The sequence below is a fragment of the Lepisosteus oculatus genome, chromosome 7 (assembly GCF_040954835.1).
Source record: "Lepisosteus oculatus isolate fLepOcu1 chromosome 7, fLepOcu1.hap2, whole genome shotgun sequence".
In the NCBI taxonomy this organism is placed as follows: Eukaryota; Metazoa; Chordata; class Actinopteri; order Semionotiformes; family Lepisosteidae; genus Lepisosteus; species Lepisosteus oculatus.
Genome location: NC_090702.1, coordinates 41,141,548 through 41,169,070, shown reverse-complemented (window position 1 = coordinate 41,169,070; position 27,523 = coordinate 41,141,548). Strand labels below are relative to the sequence as shown.

Genomic DNA, 27,523 nt, shown 5'->3' with positions numbered 1-27,523 from the left:
CCTTGGACCTCTCACTGCCCTTCCTGTATCCTGTATCCTGACGTCATAACATTCCAGCAGGACGACACACATCCTCATGCTGCTCGTAAAAGAGCAGCTATCTTGCGAGGCGAAAGTGTGACAGTTGTGCCCTGGGCACCCTGCTCTCCTGACTGTACATCTGGGGGAAGAGCTGGGATGACACATGACTTCTGGGCCTTGGGGATCCAGTACACCGACACTGTCCAGGCACTGTAAGAGGAATGGTACACACTGGGGAAAACATCCTGGTGAAAAGCATGTTTCACAGATGTACTACTGCAGCGGCCACAAGGTACTCACCTGTGGAATGCATGGCAGACAACCGTGTTAATGACAAATGCTAATCAGCACCAGTTAAATTTACTTATGTCATACCTGTTAAATAAATCATAATAAGCCATTTCATCTGCTGCAAAAAAAGATCGCAATTTTCCTGACAATGCTTAATGAAACTTGTGGTTAGTTTTACATTCCTGTGCCAGTTTGGACAATGTATTGCTGGATTTTGTTTGAATATTGTATAGCCTGAGAAAATCCCTCGGCATTGTATGAAACATCTATTTGTGTTGTCATGTTTCTTAGTGTGTACATTTGTTTTAGGTTTTAAACAAACCTAAAGTTGGGATCTGTATTTTTTCTTCATGTGTTATAGGACCCCGGAACAAGTTGCCTACCCATGTTTTCAAAGTTGATACCATGGGTTTTTTTTAAATAATGGATGGGTGCCATGCTTGATCAATTATCTACTTGTAATCCAATTAGATAAGCCAGTTGCCAGCTCTCTTTTGCAAACATTCTGGTAGTCGGTGGCATAAGCCTGTTGATATAATTATTTCACACTACTTGGTCTGTCAGATTTCTAGTTCATTTTTTTTTAGATGAGATAATAATGTGTACACTCTTCTGTTTCTCTACAGATATAAAAAAACCACCTGTGGCACCTAAACCTAAGATCGTAGAATCCCAGAAGGCATTTCCACCCCCTGTTGCACCCAAACCGGACATTGTTCTTTCCCACACTGCTCCTGCACTGAAGAAAGCCAAGCCAGCTGTTGCACCCAAACCATTGTTTTCTAAAAGTGCCTGTGTCCCTGAAACAAAACCCGTCATCTTGAAGAACGCATCCAGGATCTTCCCTGACGAGAAGACCAAACTCTCTGAAGATCTGGGCCTCCTTAACTCAAAAAATGGCCTGCAGACAGAGCTTAATAAGCTTAACTCAAACTACATCATAACAACTTGTACGTGCACTGTGGACTGCAGATCCAAATGCAAACACACTGAAAACTGCAAAACTGACTTTGTCATTGATCAATTGGAAAAGCTAGAAGCTTTGCAAAATGGTAGACTGGACGGTGTACAGGTTTCACCTGCTCCCAGGGCTAGAACTAAACATGACACCAGCCATGAAAAGATTGGGAGCAAGAGTCAGGTGGTGCTGAACGCAAGCCTTCTGGAGCACAAGCTCAAGAACGTTTTGGTTCAGGCTGTGTCGCCTAATAATCACCACCTTAAGTTCAAATCTCAGGAAAGAGCAACTGCTCAGAAATGTAAGGCAGGCAATTTAGATTTGGACCAAACGTCAAATGCAGGTGGAAGTGCTGCTGAATTGGGAGAGAAATGTTCGAATTCTGAAGAATCACAAAGAGAGACAGGTGGCCTTGATTCCCACAGTACAATAACCCTTTCCAATGAGCCTCAATCTCAGAATATTCCCGGTCCTATGGAAAGCTTTGTCAGTTCCACTAAGGGCACATGTAAACCCAACAACGAGAGCAGCGTATCACATAACACATTCATTTCCTCACCAGCACCTAAGAAACCTCTTCCAATCCCCATGCCAAGAAAGTCAAAAAAATCTGGACTGGTGAGGCAGGACTGCGTTGAAAGTAATGTGCATAGTGTGGATGGACATATTGAAATGCTAAACATGGAGCCAGAAGGAGTATGTCTTAAGAGCAGTCCATTTAAGTCTCCAAAAGTTTGCATTCATACTCAGAGTGTCTCGTATTCTAGAAACCTCAGTGAAAGTCATGAAAATGCAGGATCCTCCCAAGGATGTGATACAGGTGAGAACTTAGAAATACCTCTTCCGGTGAGTGGAAGTTTCCTTGCAGGAGAACTGAGCAAAACGCCCCACTTTTGTGGTGACGTTTCTGGAGAGATGGAAATGGGGGAACAAAGTAAGTCCACTGCAGGTTTGGAAAGCGAAAACGGTGAGAAGAGCGCCAAGGGCGTCGTCTCTTCCGTGGAGAAAACATCTGTGGCTGAGGTGGACTTTAAATCGGAAAAATCGCCAAAAGTTGCCCCAAAGAAACCCCAGAGGCACAGTTTGTCTGCATCTGGACTGCTGAAGAAAGAGCTCTTGGAGGAGCTGACCGTCAGGAGCCCCTGCGCGGAAGACGTGGAGAGTGGTGTGCCTGATGGAGACTGTCCACAGACAGAGGAGCTAGGTCCCTCTGCCGAAAGCGACCGGAAAAGGGAGCTACCAGCAGAAAAACCAGTCTGGAAGCTTCCTCGCCCTATTGTCCCTTTATTCGGAAAGCCCGAAGCTTTAAAAACTGGGAGGCAGAGCGTCATGCACAGCAAAGTACCCACCCTGTGTCTTGGCAAACCCAGGGCAAAGTCCTTCTCATCGGCGGACCTGGAACGGACTGAGGGTTTATCCAAGGATGGTCAAAAGAGATCCTCTTTCCGGAAGCTGCTAGAATTGAAGCTTTCGGTGAAAAAGCTCCCCAGGTTCTTGGCCAAGAGCAGTCAGTCACTGGACTGCACCTCAGTCACGACAGATCCTCCAGCGTATGGTGAATGGAGCAGCAGCAAAGAAAACAGCCCTGTGCTCCCGAAGCATGGGTTTGTAACAAATGGCCAATGCGAAACTCCCATCAGTGTGAACAGCAAACTTGATTTGGCAGATGAACCCAAGGCATCTTGTTCGAAGAGTCCGGAAGAAGGAAGTTTGTATTGTACGTCCTTCCCGAAACAGGACTGTGCTGTCGAATATGAAAACCTGCCTCTTTATGAAGAAATTCCTGAATACATGAATTTACCTTTCCTAATGGCTTCAGGATTACGTAATTCTGAATCCCCAGCTTTTGGCTGGCAAAATTCCTCAAGTGTGGAGGATGAAGAGGCAGATCTTTATGAGGTTCAGGAGCCATATCTACCCTACCAGAAATACAGAACTCACATGCGGACGAACACATATGAGAGGTATGTATGACACACTTGCATTAACGCGTTTTATTCAAAGACTTGTAAATTGTATTTAGTAACGTCCTGTACATGTGACAATTCTATATATTGGCAACATCTTTCGTTACAAAACTGGTATTCCAGAGAACCTTCCTACGAACTATGCGACAAATGTAATGAGATAGTTCAGTTGTAGAGCAAGTGTGAGAAAAAGATGGGTTTCACCTGCAGTGGCTGCATGCCATTCTCAGATTTAATGGGAGAAATAAAAGTTTATTCCATGTTGAGAAGGAAAGAAACACAACGTTTCAGCTGTCGAGCCTTCTTCAGGCGACACCCTTACTTGTTTCTTTGCAGCCTACACATGCTGACGCAGCTGCCTGCTTGAGCTACATTCTCAGGGTGATTTATAGTTCAGCCTCTGTCCTGTTTTATTATGGGGACAGTTTTTACACATGTGGATGGCAAAGTTCTGCAGAACAGGAGCAGGTAAAGGTATGTTTTGTGCCGAAAACTAGACAGTAGAGAATAGTTTTATTCATTTTCTTCTCTTCAGGACCGAATTGACCTTGACTTGTTAGATTGGAGTTAGGAAAAGTAAAAATATGTTGTGGCTCCCCGTTCTGTCCTCTTCTACACTATATGACCTGTAACGCATTGCTTGAATGACATATCTTAATTAAGCGTGTAGTTTTCCAGTAAAACTGGAAAACTTCTTTTTAAAGAAAGTTAGTTTTTGAAAATCTCAGGGATTGTGTACTAAACAAATCAGAAATCTGTTAACAAATGATCTAGGGTTTTTTGAGAAACTAGTTTGAGAAACTTTAAATGATATATGTACTCTTTTATATGTTCATGAGTATTGTAAGATGTAGTTCTGCGATTTGGAGGAGTAACAAATGCAAAAGTTATTTTCTGGTGTTGCCCAGTGTTGATCAGATTGACAGCAGCACTGTTGGAAGGTCTGGCCTATGCACAGTTATTTTGTTAAAACACTTAATAAACTCTTGTTGTATATGTATTGCAATAGAAAAGCCACTTATGCTTTTCTTATACTCATCTCGTGCCACAATTGGCATTTGGTTTGTCCTCTGTCAAATGAGTTGAGCCTTTGTTTGCCAGTTTTGAACAAGAAAAGCTGTATTCCTCACTCTTTCTGATGGCTTGGTTCTGTGAATGTTCTGATTCCTTTTAACTTTGCATTTTGTTGGAAAACCTAGTGTTTTATGGTCACTTTGTAATTGTGTAGGTGGTCGGGAGTGTTATAGTGAAAATGGTATGTACTGTAGGTAATATTCTTACAAATATACTGCATTAATATAAAATGCTTCTTTCTGACCTATTTTATTGCAACAGTTGTGTGAGGCTTTTCTTTCAAAAAGTAAAATGGGCTCATTGGCTCCTGGTGAAATGAAAATATGAAACCGCAAAAGAGAAGCTCTAAAGGATTTGGGTGTCTTGTAGATGCAGAATAAACAAGGTACTGTACAATTCTGTGTGTTTGGAAAAGTTAAGTTAAAAACAAAACAAAACGGTAACACCGGACTTCTCAGTTAGAAAATAGGGTTGCTACAGCCTGCGTTTGAAACTACTGTAAAACAGAACTGGCTGCTCAACTCTTGCAGGACTTCCACCTTACAGATCGCGTTGGTAGTGAAGACGATGAAAGGGGCATTCATACAGCTGTAGAACTGCCTTTTCCTGTGGGTTATTTTCAGCGGCCGGGCAGGAAATGTTTGAATAACGTGAGCTTGATTAAATTTTCTGGGAAACTAAACCTTTCGTATACTCTCTTTGGTATACTTCTTTCAGCCTTGCCCTAAAAATCTTTTCTGAAGAAATGAATTTATCGGGGTGCAGAGCTCTACCCCCCAACCTACCCTGCCCTCCCTTCTGTATTCTTAAATTGCAGAAGTTATGGGCCTCTTAGTTATTCTGTGATACCTAAGAAAGGGCTAGTGGGACATCTTTCATCACCAATTATGAGATGTTGTTGGTCAATGGCCAGGTTTCAAATGTTGTAATTTTGCTATAATACCTATATATAGGTATATATACGCCTATATTTGGCTATAAATGTTGTAATTTGCCATAGTACCAGGTAACTAGTTTTGGTTCCCAGATGGGTCAGTTCCATGTGTAGGTGTATGTCCTCATGTTTAAAAAACAGTAGCAGGGTCAAGATCTGAGGTGTAGTCTGAAGATCGACAAATTGACCAAGATTAAGATAAACTTGTTAGCATGTTTAGTGAGAAAAAGGCTTCAAAGTGAAAATACTGAATTTTATCTCTCTATACATCTCTATACCTTGGAGACTGAACCAACATATGATACTTTTAACCCCAGCTTATAATATAAGATTAACCTTGAATAGTTTTATGATGTAAGTATATAAAACATGTAATTTATTTCCAATAAATGTTATTAGTTGTGTCATCCCACTTGCTATGACAGAAATGTGAATGACATTCATGAATACCATGTGTCTTCCTTTCATTGCATTCCAGGGATTTCAGTACTTTTTATTCCAAATGAAAAAAAAGGGTTTGAATGTAATGGTTTGGTTCATGACTACATCAGTGGACTGTTAAATCTCTATACACCTACACATTTGTGCTCCTAGGAATCTGCCTTTCTTTCACTTTCCAATATGAGGCTTTCTGCTCTGTTGCTCCAAGGCTGGGGAATAATCTCCCGATCCATATTTTGGGTTTATATTGCAAGTCAGTCAGCGCTCTCAAATCCTGTCTAAAAACTGATTTGTCTCAAAATACCTTGAGCATAAGGCTTATTATTGTCCTTGTTATCGGAAGGTTGCGTTTCATCTGATCTACCTATTCACTGTGTTAATTGAAACAAAAAAAGCTGGACTAATACTTTTGAGCTGTGATGCTAATGACCACAACAATGTGTCCTTGTTTGCTCATCTCTGAAGACTAACAAGTGCCCATTGTGAGTTATGGGCTACACTTGAAAACAAAGACTTCCTGTTTCTCATCGGTTAAGTTTGGCGAAAATGTTTCCATCAAAGGGTAATAGACTAAATTGTCATTTGTAAATTAACAATTTATGAAAGTACTTCCTTGTGGCACTTCCCTTGGTAGTTCTCTTGCCTTGTATACTGTTTATCTGTGTGTGCCGCATATCACTTATTTGAAAAAATCCTTTGCAAAACAATTTGATTTGTCAAAGTTTCCTTTTCTTTCATATAAATAAGCAACTTCTTTGCTTGTGCACTTGCAGTATTTCCTCTGAACTTTTCTGATGGAGGCCAAGTCCTGATAATAAGTTTTGAAACCTGGGCTGTTTATTTTGAACTTCGCCCGCCAGTATTTATATTTAGGCTACTTTTTTGATGTGCTTCATAGATTATCACTCTGTTTCCTTGAGCATTTCAGGGGGGTGTTGTTGTGTGTTAGGATTTTAAATAAGGAGTTGGGATTTGCTTCTGGTACATCATAGAATCTGAAGAGCCATCATCTCTCTGTATCTCCTCACAGTTGTGCATGGCTTGTGTAAAGCTTGAAAACACCTTATCTTGGTCAGATGGCATCTCCTCTCTCTGAAGCTGGAATAATCCTACAAATCTTCTTTAGTGCTTCCCAGAAGGCAGGCTTTGTACCTACAGTTCCTGCCAGACAGGCAGATGGCCAGCTGCCTTGGCATGTCTACTTCACACTGTACTGAACGCACCTGGCTGCCAACCAAACCCATTATCCACTTAGCCTTCTCGAGTGCTGTGTGTGAACACCAGTGCTGGGCTGATTGTTCCATGTTGGGGCACAACATTCCTTGAAGAAGTGAGCAAATTGGGGCTACAGGGATTGGTTTTACACTCCTGTGTTGATTTGATTATTGTTGTGATGCAGTGAAGGGAAGCCATTTTCTGTTCCCCTTGGTTTGAAATATGCAGTGCGAGATCTGAGGGGGCCTGAATCTTATCTTTTTTTGTGTTTATGCACACTGGATTTATTTCCTTATTTCTTTAGAGAACCCTTTTGCTGCCAGCTGTAAGATGTTCACGGGCCTCCCTGACAGCGTTCAGTCCCAGAGGTGCCTGGTGAGCCCACAGTGTCCCATCTCTCAGTTAGCCTAAACCCACACAAGCCCAGCAGCTCTCAGCTGGTTGTGCTTGGCCGCCTGTGAGCTCCCAGCCATGGTTCTCTAGAGTTGTAACCTGGATTTGACCCGGAAGGCCTACACAATTCCTGATTTTGTGGACAGGGCACTTGGGAGTCCATGAAACACATCCTTGCATCTCTCAAACTCTTTTTTTTAAATAAAAGAACAAACAGTCCTGCAGCAGATACATAGTTGGAAAATAGTTAAATTGATTAAAAAAACATGTAGATAGAGACTTTATTGATCCTGTGAGGGAAATTGCAGAAATTTAAAATGTAAAATTGTAAAAGGTTAGATTGTATTACCATCACAAATGTAGATTTGGAAAGGAAATAGGCATCATCAGTGGTTCCCAAATAAAAGAAAATGCTCTTACATTTATAAAAGTTCAATAGGAATTGTGTTATTTATGTTTATGTTTCACCCGGTTTTGTTTCGCACTGGAAGTATAAGGGAATGCAGATCTTGTAGAATACATCAATATTTGTTTATTTTTGTACAGAATGAAAAAAATAATTACCACAGAAATGCCTTAAGAAGCTTTTTTAACATTAAACAAATTCCAAACTAAAAACAGCTTTGGCGTGGATTAAGTCAGAACATTGTCTGTGACTCGGACCTATAGATTGGTGGGAGCTTTGTTTTTTTTTTTCTAGAAGCATCATCCTTTTACACCCTAGTTTCACTGTGCTACTAGACTGCAACTGTCCAGTCCTGGGGGACTGGCTTTAAAGTTTTTATATAATCTTCAAATTTATTGAATATTTTTACTTCACCTGAATTAATGACATGGCCAAGTCTGTTGATAAGGTGCGTATAAGTAACTGGCACACTGTAAACTTTGTGTGCTAACGTGCTGCGTTCTTGGTATAGTATGACTGACTTGCCTAAAATGGTCTGCATTTATTCCACAGGTTTATGGCAACACAGCTTGAGTTTTGTTTGCTTCAGCCTTTCTCATCTCAAACATAATTTGTCACCACTTTAAAAAGCAGAATGGAATTTACAGTCCAGTATCCCTGTTGAACCTTTTTGTGTAAAGATCATTAGCTCCATGTCCGCTTAAATTAACTTGAATGTTGTTTATACTTTCATTTCTTCACCAAAAATGAAAGGGAATGTTGACTACATAAAAACCCACAGCTGTGCAGGCTTCATGGTGTCTTAAAATAAAATTGACTTATAAGCATTAACCTGGCCTGCTTTTGTCCACTTGGCATCTAGATGATTTGCACAAATTTCCTAATCCCAGATTCCATCAATTCCCCAAGAACATCAAGGACATGTGAAGAAATAGCCAGAAGTGAGGACACTGAACACAGGGTTATGTGAATGATTGTTCCAGTTAAGAGCCTTTGAGGTGATTTTTTTTTTTTACAGCAAAGCAAAAACATCACCCATCATCCATAACGCCCTGGTTTTGTGGCAGGAGGCCAGAATCTGCACACTCGGTGTTCAAGATGGGACTGTACCATTGTGTGGACAGCCAGTGCCAGTGTGCCAAGTGTCAACAACATCGTTGTTACGTTTGTGTGGTCTTTGTACTAGAGTCTGTTAACTTGTGATGGGCCACAATATTGATTATTTTAACAGCTGTTCTGGCTTCATTCGTTTGGCAGCTCTAGTGGAATGTGCTCAGCTGTGTTTCAGGTTGTGTCAACTTTTTCATGCTACAATGGTGGCAGCAGTTTCCGTCCCCAAATGACTGAAAAGAACAGTGAGGTTTTTGTTACAGAAACAGGCTTCAGTAAAACCATGTGAAATAACACAGAAGAAATCCTCCATTTAATCTGAGAAAAGTCCGTTTGCTAGACTTTCCATTGAGATAATTGTGAAGATCAGAATGCCAGAGCAAGAAAGGGAGATTATTTGGTAGACGTCTGTACAGTTTGAACCGAGGTGTGAAAAATGTGCTTTATATTTTTTTACTAATGTAAAACTATTCCTATTCTGTGCGAAAGAACATGCTTTGTTGCCCTTCAAGAAGATTCCCTTTCTATTAAGAACTCGCAGGGCTTCAGGAAGCATATAGTATTTAAAATAATGCAGCGTTTCTCCAGTCTGTTTCGTGCGTTTCTGTGTTTAAACGTGTATAATTATCCTCTCAAGTGGTGCTTCTGCGTATCGCTGTACTGCATATTTGTCTCTTGCTCCTATGACTTTGTGTGTGCTTCGGCTCGTTTCCGCAGGGAAGAGTGACCAGGCTTTCCTGTTTTTTTTTTTCTTCTGACAGGCCCTCCCTGGATCAGGACCTTGGACTGGAAAATGAGCACTCTGAAGAAGAGGAAGTCGTAAATAGCTCCGACGAAGATGACAACAGCTCTTCGTCCAGTAAAGGAGACCTTAACTTGTCAGGGGACAGACAGGTGCTTGCCTCTTGCCTCTCAGAGTCTTATTTCCTCAAATCTTTCACGGCTGGAGTGTGAAGGAATTTATAGTTCGTTCAGCTTACAATGCAGGAGTAATTCACCGTCATGTTAACCTATGTTTGTGGACTTTCTGGGAGATTGTGTGTAATTTCTGGGATATTATTTCGTTTTAGAGATGTGTGTTCCTATTAGAAAACAGTTTCATAGTCTGTTTAAAAAAACCTTTTTAACGCTTAAATTTGTATTGGCTTTCTTACTGGTCAAATTGGTCTTTGACACAACGAGCAAAACCAAAACTGAGAACCGTGTTGTAGTGAAGGGGGGAATTTTCAAAAGATGGAGGGAGAGGAATTAAAGAGGTTACTCTAGGGAATGGCAAACTAATTACTATTCGTGATTATTAGTTGGTCTTGACAAACATCCAGAGTAGCTGCTTGTAGCAGCTGAATGATAGAATTTTGTTTCTGGACCAGTGAGTTTGAGAAACTGGTCAGCTTCCCACGAAAGTGCTTCTCAGGCCTGGATTACTGCCCTCTCCTCAGACTGGCAGAGAGGAAAATTGTCTCCCATGTCTTTTGGTAATGCGAGTGGTTTTTCCGCTAACAGAGGGAGTATTTGTGCCTCTGAAATGTTTCTACTTTAAATTTGATTTTTGGGGTAAAATGGCCTTTTTAGACCCATTTTGAAAGCTTTTGTTCTCTCCCCCCCAGAGTATGTATTGTATATGTATTCAAAGCAATACATTGTGTCACTATCAGTGAGCACACATTGACATAGTACCTATGCTGGTAGTATCAAGACCGTACATAAAAAGTATAAAAAGGCCATGCTCTTAGTTTTTTCCTCGCTCCGGTTTGTCAGATTGCCTGCCACTCGACCCATTCTGCGAGTGTGCCAGAGACTTGTCCTGAAGCTGTCGTGTCTGTGCTATTCTTAAAACAGAATAAAACAGCGCTGTTGTGAATGGATAATGGGAGGTTGCCTCATCATTGAGCTTTTGCAGTGCATTAAAATAACTGAACTGAATAGATACCTTAAAATGAACACTTAAGCGGGTTTGTTGTTGTTGAAAGTTTAACTCATTAGAATTGCCCTGTTGCCTTTGGAGAAGAGTACTCTTAAATAAGTTACCGGTAGTCTAATGAAGAACTCAGGCATCGGTTTCCAGTGTCTAATTTTCAGCTGACTGGGTTATTTAGAAATGTCATGTTACTTTTCATTTTGCAGTTCTTTTACTCAGCACACTTCTGTGGAAATAAAAAGAAGTGCCAGCCTTTCTTTTTTAAGGCAGATGTTTTTTTTTATGCTTAAGTCTTACAAACACAACCCGTTTTTTGAGTTGATGGGCTAACACTTGTTGCTTGCATTTTCCATTTATTTCATTTATTATTGATGGATAGAGTAATGTGTACGTTATGTCTCAGTTTGCTCTAGTGTTTGTGTTTGTGATTTTACTGGGCCGAGATCCAGCGCAGACGGCTCTGGAGAATCACCTGTGCAGAGAAGAGGTTGGGTTCTGTGGAATCCCACATTGCTTGTTTGAATCTGAGCTGTATTTTTAGTTGCCTGTGGCAAGGAGGCCCTAAGGGATGGCACACAGTTGGCTGTGCACTGCTGAAATTACTTTCACTTCGGCTTGCTAAGCTAGATTACCCCTTTAGTCTACTGGGGGTTTCAGAGCTTGCTGTGTTATGTCTTTTTAAAGCCTGAGATTCTCTTTGCTGGCACTCTGAGCTTGTGTTATGAAAAGGAGCAGAAGACCTGAACGTAGAGACACTTTTCAGGGGGCATGTACAGAATACTGCCTTCAATCAGTCATTTACTGGTTTAAGAAAATAGTGCTGCTGTGTTTTAATTGAATTTCTGGAGATTGTAAACTTATTTTTGACAAGATAATGTACTGAGGTTTGCTTTTGACATTATTTGTGATAACAGTGATGATGTGTGGTTTTGAAGCGGTTTATGACTTAAACTCTAGACAGATCAGCTGATAAGCAATCCATGCTGGCTGGTACTGAAGGATGGGAGACCTTTAAGCAAAACCAGGTTGCTGCTGTGTTGAAGATCAGTGGGTGGCATTCTTCACTGAAGACCAGAAATTATATTTCAGTGGCCACGTACAGTGATTGTAGACACTGCTGTGTTGTGCTGTATGAACTGTTGTCCTTGTCCCAAGAAACCTTGGTTCCGACTACTCATGAGTAGGGATGATACTTGTGCTGTCATGACTATATTCTACCATGGGCTTCCATAGTCTCGCTTCTCCACTGTAGTAGATGCACTGTAGCGCATGTCATCCAGTTAGGTGCTACATTGCACTGATGGGTGACTTGGGTTCCTTCCTGTGAAGCATTGGGATAGAAAGTGAAGTTGGTCTTATTCTGATGTGTGAAGGGTTTCGCAATCCTTTTGGGATGAAACGTCCCGCACAAATGCAGGTCATTCTTAATAATAATAATTATTGCTTACACTTATTTAGCACTTTACAGGTAATGGGGACTCCCCTCCACCACCACGATGTGGTGGATGATGCGACGGCAGCCATAGTGCGCCAGAACGCTCACCACACATCAGCTATCAGTGTGAAGGAGAGCAGAGTAATGAAGCCAATTCATAGATGGGGACTATAAGGAGGCCATGATTGGTAAGGCCAATGGGAAATTTTACCAGGACGCCGGGGTTACACCCCTACTCTTTTCGAGAAACGCCCTGGGATTTTAAATGACCACAGAGAGTCCGGACCTCGGTTTTATGTCTCATCCGAAGGTCGGCGCTTGTTTACAGTACTGACCAGGCTCACACCTGCTGAGCTTCAGTGGGCTGCCAGTTGTGAGTTGCAGGGTGATATGGCTGCTGGCAGTAAAATGCATTGGATGCCCTGCAAACAACAACTGAGAAACTAAATTCCAGGAGATCTGCACGAGTCCTTTCATTTTAAAAAGCTAAAGGTTGATATAAAATACAAGAGAGCCTCCAGCCTTGTGTGTCTGGAGTTGTGCAGGTCCTGCTCAGCTGCATGAAGCGCTCGGGCCCGAGCCGTCAGACGCCAGAGCTGTTACAGGGTGACAGTGCTCTTATTTCAGCGCCTGCCTGGTGTTGGGGAGAGCGCTGTCTCTCCTGACAAGGAGTCCCACACTCCCTCAGCTCAGACTTTGTGATTTGGCTTTGTGTTTAATTTAAGGCGTCATTCGGCCTTTTTTCCCCCCATACATAGGGGTCATGTGTGTTCAGCGCTCTATTTTTTTTCTCCATTGCAGCATGACGGAGGGGTCAAGCAGACCAAGGTGGTCCACATTGCCAAGGAAATCATGAGCTCTGAGAAAGTGTGAGTGGCGATTTATTTTATTAACATTTTTCCAATATCTTGGTCGAAACTCCCATCTTATTATGTTTTTTTTCTTTTGCTCCAAAAACAGATTTGTGGATGTCCTGAAACTCCTCCATATTGTAAGTATGTTTATTCATTGTGTGTTATATGTTGCCTTGTTTGGAACACATTTTTTGTCTGGTGTATTCTCTAGTTCTCAGACATTTAGAAGAAATCCTTCTTCCTGCTTCCTAGCACAATCCAAAGAACATATTCAGCTGCTTGCTAGGGTTGTGCTGAGGGGAAATAAATGAATGGTAGGGAGATTTGCATATAATAGCACTTTGCAAGATGTTTTTAAGGGACTATGGAAAGCAGAAATGAAAAACAAAACATTAGAATCCAGTCCATTGGAATATTTTGCCTGTTTTGTTTGAAAAAAAGTTGTAGGTGGGCTACAGATCTCAGAAGCACAGTAACCATGTTATTTGCAGACATTAAATTAATATGTTTCACAATCTTTCTATGAAGTGTGTAAATATTGAGCACACTGAAAGAAATGGGTTTTATTAAGATAAGCTCACCAAACAAGAAACCCTACGTTTTTAACATCCAGTTAAAAATGAAAGTGTTTAAACTGCCAGTGGTCTTGGAACAAACTCTGTATATGTAGGTCTTAAATTATAAATGTTTCATTCAGGGCCCTCATACGTAATCTGAATAGGAGCCAAAGCAGTGTAAAAATATCCTTTTGTTGAAAGGTGGCGATATCTGAGCTGAATGCTCTGGAGACCTGACAGGTGCTGTGAAATTACCATGGGTTTCAGCATTGACAGATGTAGGGTAGAATTCTTAATAGCGGTACTACTTCTGCTTTGTTGTTTTATTTTTAACAAAAAGCCCAGACCATAAAATCATACAGGCATCACGATGTGGTGTCAAATATAACCTAGCACATGCTCTGTTTACAATAAATGAAAGTGCTCTGGAGTGCTGTTTAGTGCAGTTTTCTGAACCATGACATGATTTTTAGGGGAGGGTCTCAAAGCAACTGTGCCTTTCTATTTCTGGGTTATGACTTGATATGAATGGTAGGCAGTTATGCACCCAAGGCCAAGGTGAACTTGACAAATCCTGATTCCTCAGCAGCAGCAGGAGACAGCCTTATGTACTAAATGTTTTTAAAAATTTAAAAAAAAAAATTTCAGCATGGATTTCACCAGCAGATTGTGCATTTTCTAGCCTCTTGTCGGTGATAACAATGGCACATTGTTGATTCACGTCGTTGCAGTTGTTGAAATTTAAAAGCATAGAATGAGTTGAAATCCCTTTAAATGCAATATACCAAGGAATCAAGGAATGAACCAGACAATGGACTGTGAAGTCTAGCAAATAAAAGTGCTTGGGTAATCCTGAACAAGACTTGGAAGAGTTAGCTTTCTTTAGGGCATGTCAGTCCAGGCTGCAGGCTGGAAAACCTATCCCGTTTTTCTGTATGCAGTTGCAACAAGTATTTTTAATGTATGAACACTACAAAACAGACATTTTCGTTTTCCACTGCTGAAAATAAACAGTTGGAAATGCGCGTAGTCATTTGTTTAATCACACTTGCTTTTCGTCACTGGGCTGTACCAGTTAATAAACAGAAAAACTATTATGGTGTAGGTGAGACTAAGGAGTTGTGTCTCACTTGCTCATTACTTTTACTTCTTTCTAAGAAATTGCAAATACTATTGCAGCTCATAAAGCCCACTCTGTTTAATTAGGCTTTTTTTACAGACCACAGACTGTGGTATTAATTCTCATAAAGCCTCTTTTATTTTGACACACCTTATGTTTGGTCCCTTAGCAATAGTCATTAACTGAGCCTTTAATTTGTATTGTTCCGACTTTGATGTTTTTGTTCTCTCGCTGAAGGAGGTTAATTCGTATGCGTTTTATCTAACAGCTGGAAGCTCAGTCTCCGGAACCCCACCCCCTGTTTCAACCTTTTTTTTTAGAAGGTTTTTAGAAGGAAGTGTTTAAGCAGAGTCAAATGTTGTTGTTTTTTTAATGTGCTTTCAGTTTTTTGTTTATATTATGTGGCAGCAGTGATTTTTTTTTTGCATGCCACAAATGGGGGTTCTGTAATAAATGTACAAGCGCTGTGATTTCTTACTATCTAACCATCAGAACTTCATGTTTGGAAAGGAGAGGAGTCTGGCCCATGGAGCTCATTTGGTTGCTAGTTGCTGTTTGATTCATCCATTTTTTTAAAGAAGCGATGGGATCAGCTTTGAAAATATGACAGGGAAGCTTGTTTCAGCCTCCCACAACCTTTTGTGTAAAAAGAAAATGCCTCCTTTACCCACCCTTTTTTATGAATGGGTGCTACATGAGAAAATTTCCTGACAATAGGTATTACCCTTTCTTCCTTATTTATTAAACAGGCTTATCTATAAAACTTGCAAAGGGTTTAACTTCAATTTATTTTGTTTTGATGTAGATCAGGCTGTTGAGTGCGTTAAACATTGTATGTGGCAGGAAAACTTTAAAAATGAATGCTTGGGAAGGAAATAGAAGACATTCAGTGCAATTTCAAATGGAAAAAGTTTGTGTTTAAGGCACATGACTGGTGTGACAGTTGCCGTCATGGTCACGGCAAGCTGCTATTTTGGTTGCCTTGCACTTACAGAGGGGGGAAATCTTGCAAAATTTCTTCCTCAAAATTATATTTCTTCCTTTTTTCCTCGAAATTATATGTTAGCAGCAGGGTCATTCAAATTTGATTCCAGCTTGATTACTCAGTGAGGAACTGGGAAGGAAAAGCAGTAGTGTAACTAACCTCTTTGCTACTGTACCTACCCTCATGGATGGCTGATTTTTCACTGATGTCAATTCAATACATCAAAGGGTATTTTGTATAGGCAGGGAAGCTTTGGAACTGTGGGACTTAATCGTTAGTCAAGGTCTGTTAAATTTTAACTGAGTAAAAAATAAGAATACAGTTTGAACAAAGTATGGTTGCAAAGGTGAAAAATTAGTATCATGTCCTATGTAATCACTTTCATAGTTTACTGATCTATTTTGCTTTATTTGTAAATGTTTATTGCTTAACGGTTACTTAAAAATGTGAACATTAATGAAAGCTGTCCAGAGGTAACCACCTTTATGTTCGTGTTTTCATTTACCCCTTGGTTGCTTTAGTTAATAGTTTTTTAATTGTTTGAAAAAGGTCCTGCACTCGCTGGCTAAAAGAACTGAACCTGTTCAGTGTTGAATAGAAAAGGCTAGGAGTAGACCTAATGTATGTGTTCAGAATTCTCAAAGGCACCGACCCAGCCAACCCAACGGCCTCCTCCAAACTCGGCTGAGGAGAGAAGTGAGAATCAGATGGAAATATGTTTAAAACCAAGAACAGGGGGGCCAAGAACTTCCTTATGCAAAGGATTGTGGGTCTGCTTTTATGAAAGGGCTAGATGAGATACTCGGATGAGTTATCTGCTAACATGCTTAATGGCCTCATTGTGTCGTCCTATGCTCTTATGAACAAAGACGCGTGGGGGTACGCAGGTCCTCAGCAGTGCCGACTGGCATACCTTGGGGTGTAGGTGCAGCTCTTGCCTTCCACAAGCCAGCAGGCCCGTCTTCACGTTTGTTCATGTTGCGGTAATGTTCTTGTGCTAGCCAATGTAATAATTACCTCAGGCAGAAGTATTTGATTAGAAAAAAATGCAGCACCAAGTCAAAACATGAAAAGGCCAGCCAGTGAAGTTTTACACCATACTATTTATGTGTTTTTAAACCAGTTCAGTCACGTGATATTATATGTGAACACATCAGTGATCTCAGGCTCACAGAGTACTTTTTATGGAAAAGGTTAAGGACCAGTAAGGATTTTTTTCACTTGAGGTTTTTCATTATAGAGTGGTACAGAGGCTTATTCAGTACTACAGTTATTTCTAAATATGTACTCTGAATTTCTTGAAGTCTGGGAGATTGTTTTCCTCAAAACAATGGTTAGCTTATGTACATTGGCCATTGCATTTATTTGATTCCTTTTTTTTGCATGCTGTTTAAGAATTCTTTTGTTGATTTGCTTGATATTCCATTAACTTTTTTTGTGCTAAGTCAGTGGTGTTGGAAGGCGTGTTCTATCTAAAACTATATGCTGTAAGTAAAGAATAGTTTTCATATATATTAAAATGTGAGTTTAGTAGATAATAGCTTCTTTTCAAATGCAAAGTAGATTTGCCTAGCGTATTTAGATACCTTCAACGTCATCTGCTAGCAGGCATGAGATGACAGGTTTGATGGCACTCACAAATCACAAATGAAACACATATGAAAACTGTTGTTGTCCATATGCTGCTGAAGGTTCTCTCTGTACTTTTCAAACTGTACCAATTGACACAGAAAAAGCACATGCCTTCTTTGTTTGCATATATGTTTCAGCGATTGCTTGCACATATGAGATAAGGTTAAGAACAGCTAACAAGATATGTGGGCAAGGACATCTTTGTCACTACAGACCTGTAAAGTTGGCTCTAAAAATCACGATGCTTACCTCCTTAGCTGGTGTCTGGGAAAAGTCTCATTTGAATTCTAAGTTTCACAATACTTTGGCAAGTTTACTGAAGGTGGCGAGACAGCAGTGTGGTGTAGTGTGTAGAGATCTGGACTAGAAAGCTGTGGGTTCAGATCCCTTGAGTAGCACTGATATTGCAGCCTTGAGCGAGGTACTGAAGATTGATTCAGTAACATGACAAGCTGTGTTCATGGGGACAAATGGTAAAAACTAATAGAGATAATAACAGATACTGGAAAAGCACTGAGAAAGAGCGAGAGGCACTAGCTGAACAGCTGGCAGTATGTGGTTTGTCTGTCTGCCCTGTCTGTAGGATTTCCGGGACGCCGTAGCCAAGGCATCCAGGCAGACTGGGAAGGCCGTGATTGAGGAACGCATCCTGAACCAGATCCTGTACTACCTACCACAGCTCTACGAGCTCAACAGGGACCTGCTGCGCGAGCTGGAGGAGAGAGTGGCTCACTGGTACTTGGTGCTTTCTCCCAGTGCTGCAAACGAGTATTCATTCCCTTGAATTCTTGTGTTGTTTTTTTTACTCCCGTGTTCTGCTCTTCGGTCTTGTCAGGAATGACCATCAGAGGATAGCAGACATCTTTGTGAAGAAGGGCCCGTACCTCAAAATGTACTCCACGTACATCCGGGAGTTTAATAAGAATGTCGCCCTGCTGGACGAGCAATGCAAGAAGAATCTTGGCTTTGCCAGTGTTGTGAAAGAATTCGAGGTATCTGGTTTGACCTGTTTGGCAATAGTAACTGGGGTGAGGGGGTGAATTTCCGTTAACATGTGTAACCCCTCAGTTTTACAAGAAATGTAAACCAGGAACATAGTTTCAGGAGACAAGGGGGGAAAAAACTGAAACCCCCGAGTTAGGGAATTTCAGAGCACGTTTTTAAAAAAATGTTATGGGAGGGGATGCACTTCAAACTACAGAAGCTTTGATTGTAATTCTCAGTCTTTTGTTTTCAGATGAGTCCTCGTTGTGCGAGCCTGGCACTCAAGCATTATCTGCTGAAGCCTGTGCAAAGAATTCCACAGTACCAGCTTCTGCTCACAGGTACTGATAAGTGAGAGGAACGAGGAACAGGCTCACAAACAGGGTTCTTTGTTTCCTGTTTCTGGCACTTGTCTGTAGTGCCGCAATAACTGCCGAAGGGTTCAATGTAGGTTGGGCCAGTACACGTCCTTTCTGATTTATAATAATAAAAACAAGGTTTGGTTTAAAATTGCTGATACTGTACGTTAAAAGTTCTTTTCACCCAAGTGTAATAATGTCTGGCCAGCAGCCATATCACCCTGTAATTGACAATTGGCCATCCACTGAAGCTAACCATGTCTGAACCTGGTCAGTACCTGGATGGGAGACCTCCTGGGATAAACTAAGGTTGCTGCTAGAAGAGGTGTTAGAGGGGCCAGTAGGGGGCGTTCACCCTGCTTTCTGTGTGGGTCGTCATGCCCCAATATAGTGATGGGGACAATATACTGTAAAAAGGTGCTGTCCCTCGGATTAAATGTAAAACCAAGGTCCTGACTGTTATTAAAAAAAATCCCAGGGTGTTTCTCAAAAACGGTAGGGGTGTTAACCAAGCATCCTGGCTAAATTTCCCATTGGCCTTTACCAATCGTGGCTTCCTAGTAATCCCCATCTCTGAACTGGCTTCATCACTCTGTTCTCCTCCCCACTGAGAGCTGACGTCTGGTGAGCACACTGTGCCCACTATGGCTGCCGTCACATCATCCAGGTGCACATTGGTGGTGGTGGAGGGGAGTCCCCATTACCTGTAAAGCACTTTGAGTGGAGTGTCCAGAAAAGTGTAAGCAATTATTATAATAAGCCATTGTTTATGGGAGATGTCACAGGACTAAAATTAAATACAAGCAATCTGTATAAAATGATTTAACAGTCTGGTTCAAGTCAGCAGATGAAGAGTTAAAAATCTGTCTGTGCACATTTTTTTTTGCAATACACAGCAAATAACTTCAGAAAAATCAGTTTAGTGAGTGAAAACAACATCGCCGTCTAGAAGGAGTGACAATAAAAGCTGAAACAGACACAGAACATCAACTTCCAGATGTTAAGTGGAACGTTTTGAAGTGACCAAATTTTACATCACAGTCTCGAGTTCTAAATGCAGTGGTTAAATAAACTGACCCACGGGAATTTAGTTTTATTTAAATCGGAGGCACAGCACAAGGGCTCTTTTACTGCAACTTAGGATACAGTATAAATATACTAAATACAGTATATTTAGGCTGTGTACCCACTGACAGCTGTTTTGACCCAGGGATTGGAAAGGTGCATTTTAAGATTTGAAATTCAGGATGTGCTCATGGGGCAAAGAAAATATATATTTTTGCACTGTTACCTAACAACTCACAGGAGACTCTGGAGCTGCTTTCATGGGCTTTCTAATTTTGTCCATATTTACTTAAAAAAATGCTGTTTTTATACATTAACTGGCTCTTAGAGAAGCTCTTTCCTACATGTCTTTACTCCATAGTATGTTCTCATCTGGCCCGAATTGTGCTCGGAGCTGCACTTTTGTCATTTATTTGCTTTTCATTTGTATAGTCAATACAGTGATCATATAGTAGTATTTGCAAATATGTCAGATTTTCCAGAATACAAAATAAGTGTACCAAACTGGCTAAACTAGGTGATGGTGTATTGGGATTACATAACTTTGGTATTTGTTAAATTGCCTTTTTTATGTTTTAAGTAATAGTAGTAGCAACTGGAGGCTTGATCATTTTCAAATTATTTAGCTTGTAATGAGTGAGCATGTTAAAATCTGTCTCTTAGTGCTGTGCACACAGAGTTACAGAACTTGATGGTAATGTGTTTTTGGTCTTGGCTTTTTTCAGGCATGTATTTATCTTGTCAGAATGCTGGTATTTGAATGTCTGACTTTTTTCCCTTGTTGCATTGTTCCACCTCACCATACAATCAGATTCTGCTCACCTGTCTCAGGGCAGTCTAAACAGAATCTGCTGGAGATTTTACCTGATAGTCGACTGCTTTCTGATTACAGTACAGCGCAGTGAAATATGGTTCTCTAACCTGGCCAGCTCGGTGTTCAAATTACCATTCCTCCTTTCAAGATCCGACTAGATAAAGATCGCCGGATTAATTAGCAATGTAAAACCAAAAACGATAATTGTGTAGAATGGCTTCTTCTCGTTTATAAATTTCCCTTTTCTTTTTCACTTAACCCTGAAGGAGTGGTGATGCCCGTATATATTTAACATTTTTATTATGTATACTTCTTTTCAGTATGCATTTTTTGCAGTGCTTCATTATAAGGAGCATTTGTAGGAAAACTGAGCATTAGAAGTGGATTTACTAGGAATCCTTGAGAGATGCTCACTGAGAAGGCATTGATGTGAGGCCATCACAGGGCAGTCTTTGTTTGAAGTTTCAAAATATGTAGTATTGCATTTCATATACAATATTATTATAACTACAGTGACCTCTGCTTTGAGCTGAATTATTTCAGGAGAAATGAGTACATCACTCCTAATGCAAATTGCAGCATTGCAGCAGGACAGACTATGATCCATTTAAAGTACAAAAATATGCAAAAGTAAGAAGACAAATCTGTGAGAAATAATATGAATATCTAAAAACGTTTCTGTCCTATTTTGTTGCTTAAAATGAAGTTTGGTCATTCTTGTGTTGGTAGAGGCTAAAAAACATCAGAACTCACATTCACCATCATAATAAAAGCTTTGTAATTTGGTTCCATACAGTATGTTGCACTTTTTGTAGCAGCATTTCTGTAAAGTGTAAATAGTTCTGCACCTAATTGAAATCAATATGAAAACTGTAATTTTCATTTTAAGAAATTAAATTATTTACAGTAGTTTGCTGTAGTTTTGAACAAGTGGGACTTCTACTGAATATATACTGTAACATATACCCTTCCCTAAAATTCCCATGGCACTATTTAAAAGAGTAAGAGTGTTAATTCACCCTGGCAGTAGTGTGGGGCAGTGTTCTGCACTTGTAACTGGAAGGTTCTGGGTTCAAATCTCAGGTGAAACACTGCTGTTGTGTCCTTGAGGAAGATGCTTCACCTGAATTGTTCAAACAAAGTGACCAGCTCTGTAAATGGGTAAAAATGTATAATGTGTAAAAATGTATGGATAAACAACTCACCCAAATGAATTAGTGACAATACAGTACATTCCACTGTGGGTTTAAATTATCCGACCTACTGAAAGGACCCCTTTTTTAATTGGTGGAGCAGTTTCTCACTTCTCCAGCTGATCTGCTTTTAGTGAGGCTACAGGGGCACAGACATGGGAGCTGCACTATATCACATAAATTCTATTCAATATAACTATTAATTATTATCTAAATTTATCATATATATTATCTAAAAATGTTAATTACAACACAGTACTTGAATGGGTTTTAAGGCAAAGGAAGTAATTCACTCGCTTAAAAAAAACTGCTGCTCAGATTCCTCAACTGGGAATCTGGCGGAAGTGCAGTGTTTTCTGAACAGGTTTATACAGTACGTCTTGGCACGTTATTACTAATGTCACCACATAGTTGTCATTTGCCAGGAAATGGGGCCGTTGTGTAGCCGCTATCTAGGCGTTAATCCTCCGAGTGACAGTGCTGCCACCTAGGGGAGATAGGGGGGAAGTGCAAGTGTAAATGCGCTTTCAAAATGAAAATATATGTAAAAGCACGAATTTATGTAACACGGTACAGGGTTGTCATTCCTGTCTGTTAGACCTAAAAGTTAAATTGAGAGTTTTTTTAACAGTAGCCTCTTTTTGATAGAAGAACTGCATCTTTCTTTTACAGATTATTTAAAGAATCTTTCGGAAGATTCCTTCGATTACAAAGACACGCAAGGTAAGAGGATCTTTGATTTCATTAGCCCATTTGAATACTTTTTGTTTTTGATAGGTTTAATTGACTATTTAGAGGTCTCAAACGCATTTCCTGGGGGACCTCATGACTTCTGATTATTCTTCCAACCTAGTTAGTCAATTAACCAATTAACCTTATTGTTTTTTAATTTATGATTTTTCTTTTGTTCCTTTACATCTGAATTCCTGAGGTATTCACTTTAATAAATACATTTACCTATACTTCATATACTCATTAGAAGTATTACACTTATGCAGCTAATTAACTGATTAGACCACCTATATAACTGTGAGTTAAAATGACTGGAACAAAAACCAGAAGACACTAGTTTTTGGTCTACCCACGTTCACAGTTACATAGCTTTAAAATCAGTATTGAGGGTGACGTTGGTTTTCTTTGAACACAGCTGCTCTGGGCATTGTCATCGAGGTGGCCAACCATGCAAATGACATCATGAAACAAGGGGTAAGTTATTGCAAACTTACCTGCCTCCACTTCTTAGTTTTGCACTTTTTTCTGCTTGCATGGATTGAAAACTGAAAAATTCTAATGAACAAATTAGAATTAAATTAAAGCTGTATGACTGAACCTGATCCCCCCCCCTCCTTCCTCCAACAGGACAACTTCCAGAAGCTAATGCAGATCCAGTACAGTTTGAATGGTCATCATGAAATCGTCCAGCCAGGCAGGGTGAGCATGAACAACCCAGGCGGGAGGTATACTGCACGTCCAGCGTTTTCTTCATGGGTTTTGGAACATCCCCAGTTGTCATGTTTGCTCTTTCAGCCATTGAGAAATGGGGCTAGAAACTAGCGTGTGAGTGTCACTCAAGCACAGAGATTGGCTCGTTAGAGGCGCATGTCTCTCTGACTGCGGGGCAGGCTGAGTTACTCCCCGTGGCAGCCAAGTCAAGGTCTCCTCTCTCCTCTTCGGCTGAGCAGGTCTTCCTCAAGGAAGGGACCCTGATGAAGCTCTCGCGGAAGGTCATGCAGCCACGGACGTTTTTTCTGGTGAGGCCCCATTTCAGCTTTTGTGAGAAATATTCCCTCCTCCCCGCCAGTCTATAAATACACAGCACAGGGTATAATCCTGGATGCAAACAAACGGGAACATATCGCACATCACCCCTTGATTAATGGCGGTTTTGGGAGAACGAAATGTTGCCCGGGAGAGGATTATGTTGACAGTGTCATTGTTTGCCAGGAGACCCATCGCTTCTGGCGACAGATTGTAGCTCAACTCCTCGTTTCACCCAGTGCTGCTAAGGTGGGAGAAACTGGTACTGTTGACAGGAGAAATGATTGAGAAAGAAAACTCCTGAATTTGGAAAATAGGGATGTACAATCCCTCAGAGTAAATTTGGTGTGTGAAAATACATGAGCAAACGTTTCTTCAAGAACAGTAGGTCACATATTTGAACAAAATGGGCCTGTAGCTGCTTTCCTGAGGAAAGGAAAATTCCCACTTTTTTTCTTTAAATCCTGTAATTACTTCAAGTACTGTTTATCTTTAAGTAAATACTTTCTAGACCCATGTACTACTTTCTGTAACACATATGAGCTTCCAGTCTGATAGGTGTCAGTCTGGCTGATCCACGGCAAAGACTAGCAAGGCCCCAATTTCCCTCAGGCAGCCATTGAATCTTATACACCGAAAGACTGGTCTCTGATGCTGGGAGTTGGACTCTCTGGACAACCCTGCAATGTGGCTTCATTATTCTTACCTAAAATAGAGGTCTGATACACTAGCAAGGATGGTTTCGAAAATCATACTCCTTAAAAAACATTTGTTTTGCACGTACGTCTAGTACTGTAAACCAGTTCTAAGAGAAGAATTGAGAGTTTTGGAGGAAGCATGTTTTTATTACGAATTTGATCTGTTTAGAGAGAGAAATTTTGTTTTGGCACATGAGAGGGTTAATGCAGCTGGAGTTCATTAACATCTGAGAGTTTTATTAAAGCAGTGATCAAAGTGGATTCGATGGAAGCCACACCTGATGGTGTATATGAACTCACAAGGGACTTTGGCAGGAATCAAAATTTAGTTATGTAAACCCGGATCTCCTAGTTTCTGTATCCATTTCCTGTCTACTTCAGATTTTTCTGCCCAATCATAATGCAATCTGTTATGATTTTCTTTCCAATTTCAGTTTAATGATACACTACTGTATACCACCCCAGTCCAGTCTGGAATGTATAAACTAAACAGCATGCTTTCATTGGCCGGAATGAAGGTAAGCAGTCATGTATCTTCCTGTTATTTTGCAAGCTTCCACATAAATATTTGTATCACACTTTATTAATAGAGAAGGTTGATGGGTGTTGCTGTCATTGGTCTTTACTGCAAAAGCTGCTTTGTAGAGCTAAGTATTTTATCGTTAAATATGTTATAGTGAAGAATATATCTAAAGTTTTTTTTATTATTTTACAGTTCTAAAGAAATAAACACTCAGATAGCTGGATATGTACTGAGAGGTATTAAAACTGCAAGAAACGATTTGGGGTCTTGTATTTCCACAGAAATATCTGTTCTGTCACAAATTGCCAGGAATAACAGTTCCCTTCATTTCTAATTGATTAACCAAGCATAAAAAACTCGCCTCAGTCACTTCATTTAGAAACCACATGGTTTTCGAACCTGCAAATGTGTTATGTCCCCCTGTTACTGCACTCGTAACCGGGCACCTGGGTACGAAAAGCTGGGTAAAACATGCATGAGTCACAGCTGGCCCAGATCGCCACAATTACCACATCACTGGAGGGAGGAGTCCATTCGGATGTTGGAGGCATGAGTGTCAGAATCCAGCGTCACCTGAGACTTTGCGGTGCAGGGGTGGACGATATCGACGATGTCGAGAAGTAGGCCCCCTCTGTAGTCGCAGTGCATTCACGTGGGCTCCCAAGACACGGGTGCATCGGGTTGGCTTGCCTGGTGTCAGGATCCAGGACCACGTGCAGGGAGAGCTTCTCCTGGAGTGGGGTGTGATTCCTGGGGAGAAGCAAGTGCCCTGGTCAGGCCTGGTCAGACGGGAGCACTACTAACAGCCGGCAGAGGACATAATAATAATAATAATAATAATAATAATAATAATAATAATAATTGCTTACACTTATATAGCGCTTTTCTGGACATGTCAGGTCTTGAGCCATTCAATAGAACACAGACCCTCTTGGTGTTCATCCTCCTCCATGCAGTCCGTTTTTTTTCTGCCGAAGCCAAAAATATATCTGTTTTGTCCAAGTAGTGTAATTAGAGCTCAGCTCATTTGTTGCTTTCATAATGCCTCCCAGTATACATCTAAACTCCTCAGGAGGGACAGGGACAATTGAAGCTTTTGGTGTAGCCTTGAGTAACCAGTGGCAATAATAGGCGAACTGAATCGATCATCCTGCTGTTATAAAAAACGTGCCTATGGTCTTGGGAATATTTTTCTTGCTCATTTCTTCCTTCTTAGAAGGAATATTTTTTCTCGCGGAGGTGATGGTTCAGGAAGAGTGATTACCTCTCTCAAGCTTAGAAACACATCTCCGATCATGAAGAATAATTTGAAAAGTAGTCATTCAAACTCCACTAAATTCTTCCATTGTAACACATCGATCATTAAGTTAATATCTCCATTAATCTGTGGAATGACACTATTTCTTAACTCTTTGCTGTTATGTTAATGAAGGATAACTGAACTTTTTTTCTATGTCAAAACAGGTTAGCAAACCAACCCAAGAAGCGTACCAGAATGAGCTAAACATAGAAAGTGTGGAGCGCTCCTTTATTCTGTCCGCCAGGTATGCAGGGTGACAGCTGTGTGTTGACTTGCCCAGTGAGAGGCATGCTTTCCATGCTTGCTTAATCTGATCGTATTGCCATGCTCAGTAGGCTGGGGTCAACCTGGCAAGACTGGGGTCTTCAGTAAAAACACCACATAGGATTAGTTTTGTCTGGTCTGGTCCATTCAGTATGTGCAGATGATAAGAAAGAGGATTTTCAGTTTTTATGCTAACAGCAGGTGTGTGGATACAATATACAGTAGTTTTTAGTCTGTTTAATGACCTAACACAGGAAGGGAGGGGGGGGCACAATTAGTTAGCAGTGTTTTAAGAGTACAGTACCCCACAATGTAGGATTGCTTTTTTCCCCCAATATCTTTTATATAATACCATCATAATCTCAAAATGATTGCACTCATAACACTTGTAGCCTTATGCCTGTACTTGAAGCACAGATGGCCTTGCATCTGTAAAAAGTTATTTACATTTAAAATGCTTCTTTTGTTTACAATATGTCCTTGCGATCCTGACATAAGGCATAGACTGCAGGTAGCTACCGGTTCTGTTTTTTGATAACAGGAAGACAAAAAATCATCCAGTTGCTGGTAGAGAGGGCTGGAAATGAGAATTGTACCTTCTATTCTATAAAGAGAGCTCTGCCCGGGGGAATTGGGCAGAGAAAGAAAAAGGAGAGGAAAGAGTTTTCTTCCTCACATGCTGCTGTATGGTGCCTTCATTTAGGTCAAAATAATCGCTGCACCTCTGTAGCAGAGACTCTGATTCTTTTCCCAGTCTCCTGAAGAGAGGCTACCCTCACCCATCTGCCTTCACACAGACTTAGGTTCGATGAGTCATGCTGCTTTTGTCTGTCTATAGTTTACTGGTGGGAGAAGCTTTCACCTCAGTTTAGTTTTCAAGCATTCCAGCGCAAGAGGGGCCAGTGGGCTTCGACAGGTTGCTAGAGCAACCGGAGGGGCCCACACTCCTATGTCAATCCCTTTTTTCTTGCATCTTGAAGATCACTAGAGCCTTTTATGAAAGAGAGCCGATTATGGGAGGAATACAGGAAGACAAACTGGGCACAACCCCAAAGAAAACGTCTTTTGTGAAATGTCAGGGGGTCATTTAGTAATTCATGCCAGCCCCTGCGCCTTGGGTAACCTTTCCATTTCTCTCACCAGGATGTCTGGGCAGGAATGATAACATCTTCAGTTTGTGAGGAAAATACTCTTTGTTGAAAATGCAAGGAGAAAATGAACAAATGCATTAGTGTGCTGACTGGGATATTAATA

General features: G+C 40.7%; 1 protein-coding gene across 1 annotated transcript in view; it reads left to right on the top strand.

Moving 5' to 3' along the window:
- The window catches only part of fgd6 (FYVE, RhoGEF and PH domain containing 6), a 45,363-nt gene that overhangs the window by 8,629 nt on the left and 9,211 nt on the right, over nucleotides 1-27,523 (top strand). Inside the window, exons 2-14 of the mRNA XM_015352332.2 lie at nucleotides 939-3,234; nucleotides 9,572-9,704; nucleotides 12,965-13,032; nucleotides 13,124-13,154; nucleotides 17,895-18,046; nucleotides 18,147-18,303; nucleotides 18,549-18,636; nucleotides 22,399-22,449; nucleotides 22,874-22,932; nucleotides 23,086-23,157; nucleotides 23,409-23,477; nucleotides 24,617-24,700; nucleotides 26,170-26,249. Coding sequence (XP_015207818.2) covers nucleotides 939-3,234; nucleotides 9,572-9,704; nucleotides 12,965-13,032; nucleotides 13,124-13,154; nucleotides 17,895-18,046; nucleotides 18,147-18,303; nucleotides 18,549-18,636; nucleotides 22,399-22,449; nucleotides 22,874-22,932; nucleotides 23,086-23,157; nucleotides 23,409-23,477; nucleotides 24,617-24,700; nucleotides 26,170-26,249 — 3,340 coding nt within the window. The remainder of the gene's footprint in view (nucleotides 1-938; nucleotides 3,235-9,571; nucleotides 9,705-12,964; nucleotides 13,033-13,123; nucleotides 13,155-17,894; nucleotides 18,047-18,146; nucleotides 18,304-18,548; nucleotides 18,637-22,398; nucleotides 22,450-22,873; nucleotides 22,933-23,085; nucleotides 23,158-23,408; nucleotides 23,478-24,616; nucleotides 24,701-26,169; nucleotides 26,250-27,523) is intronic.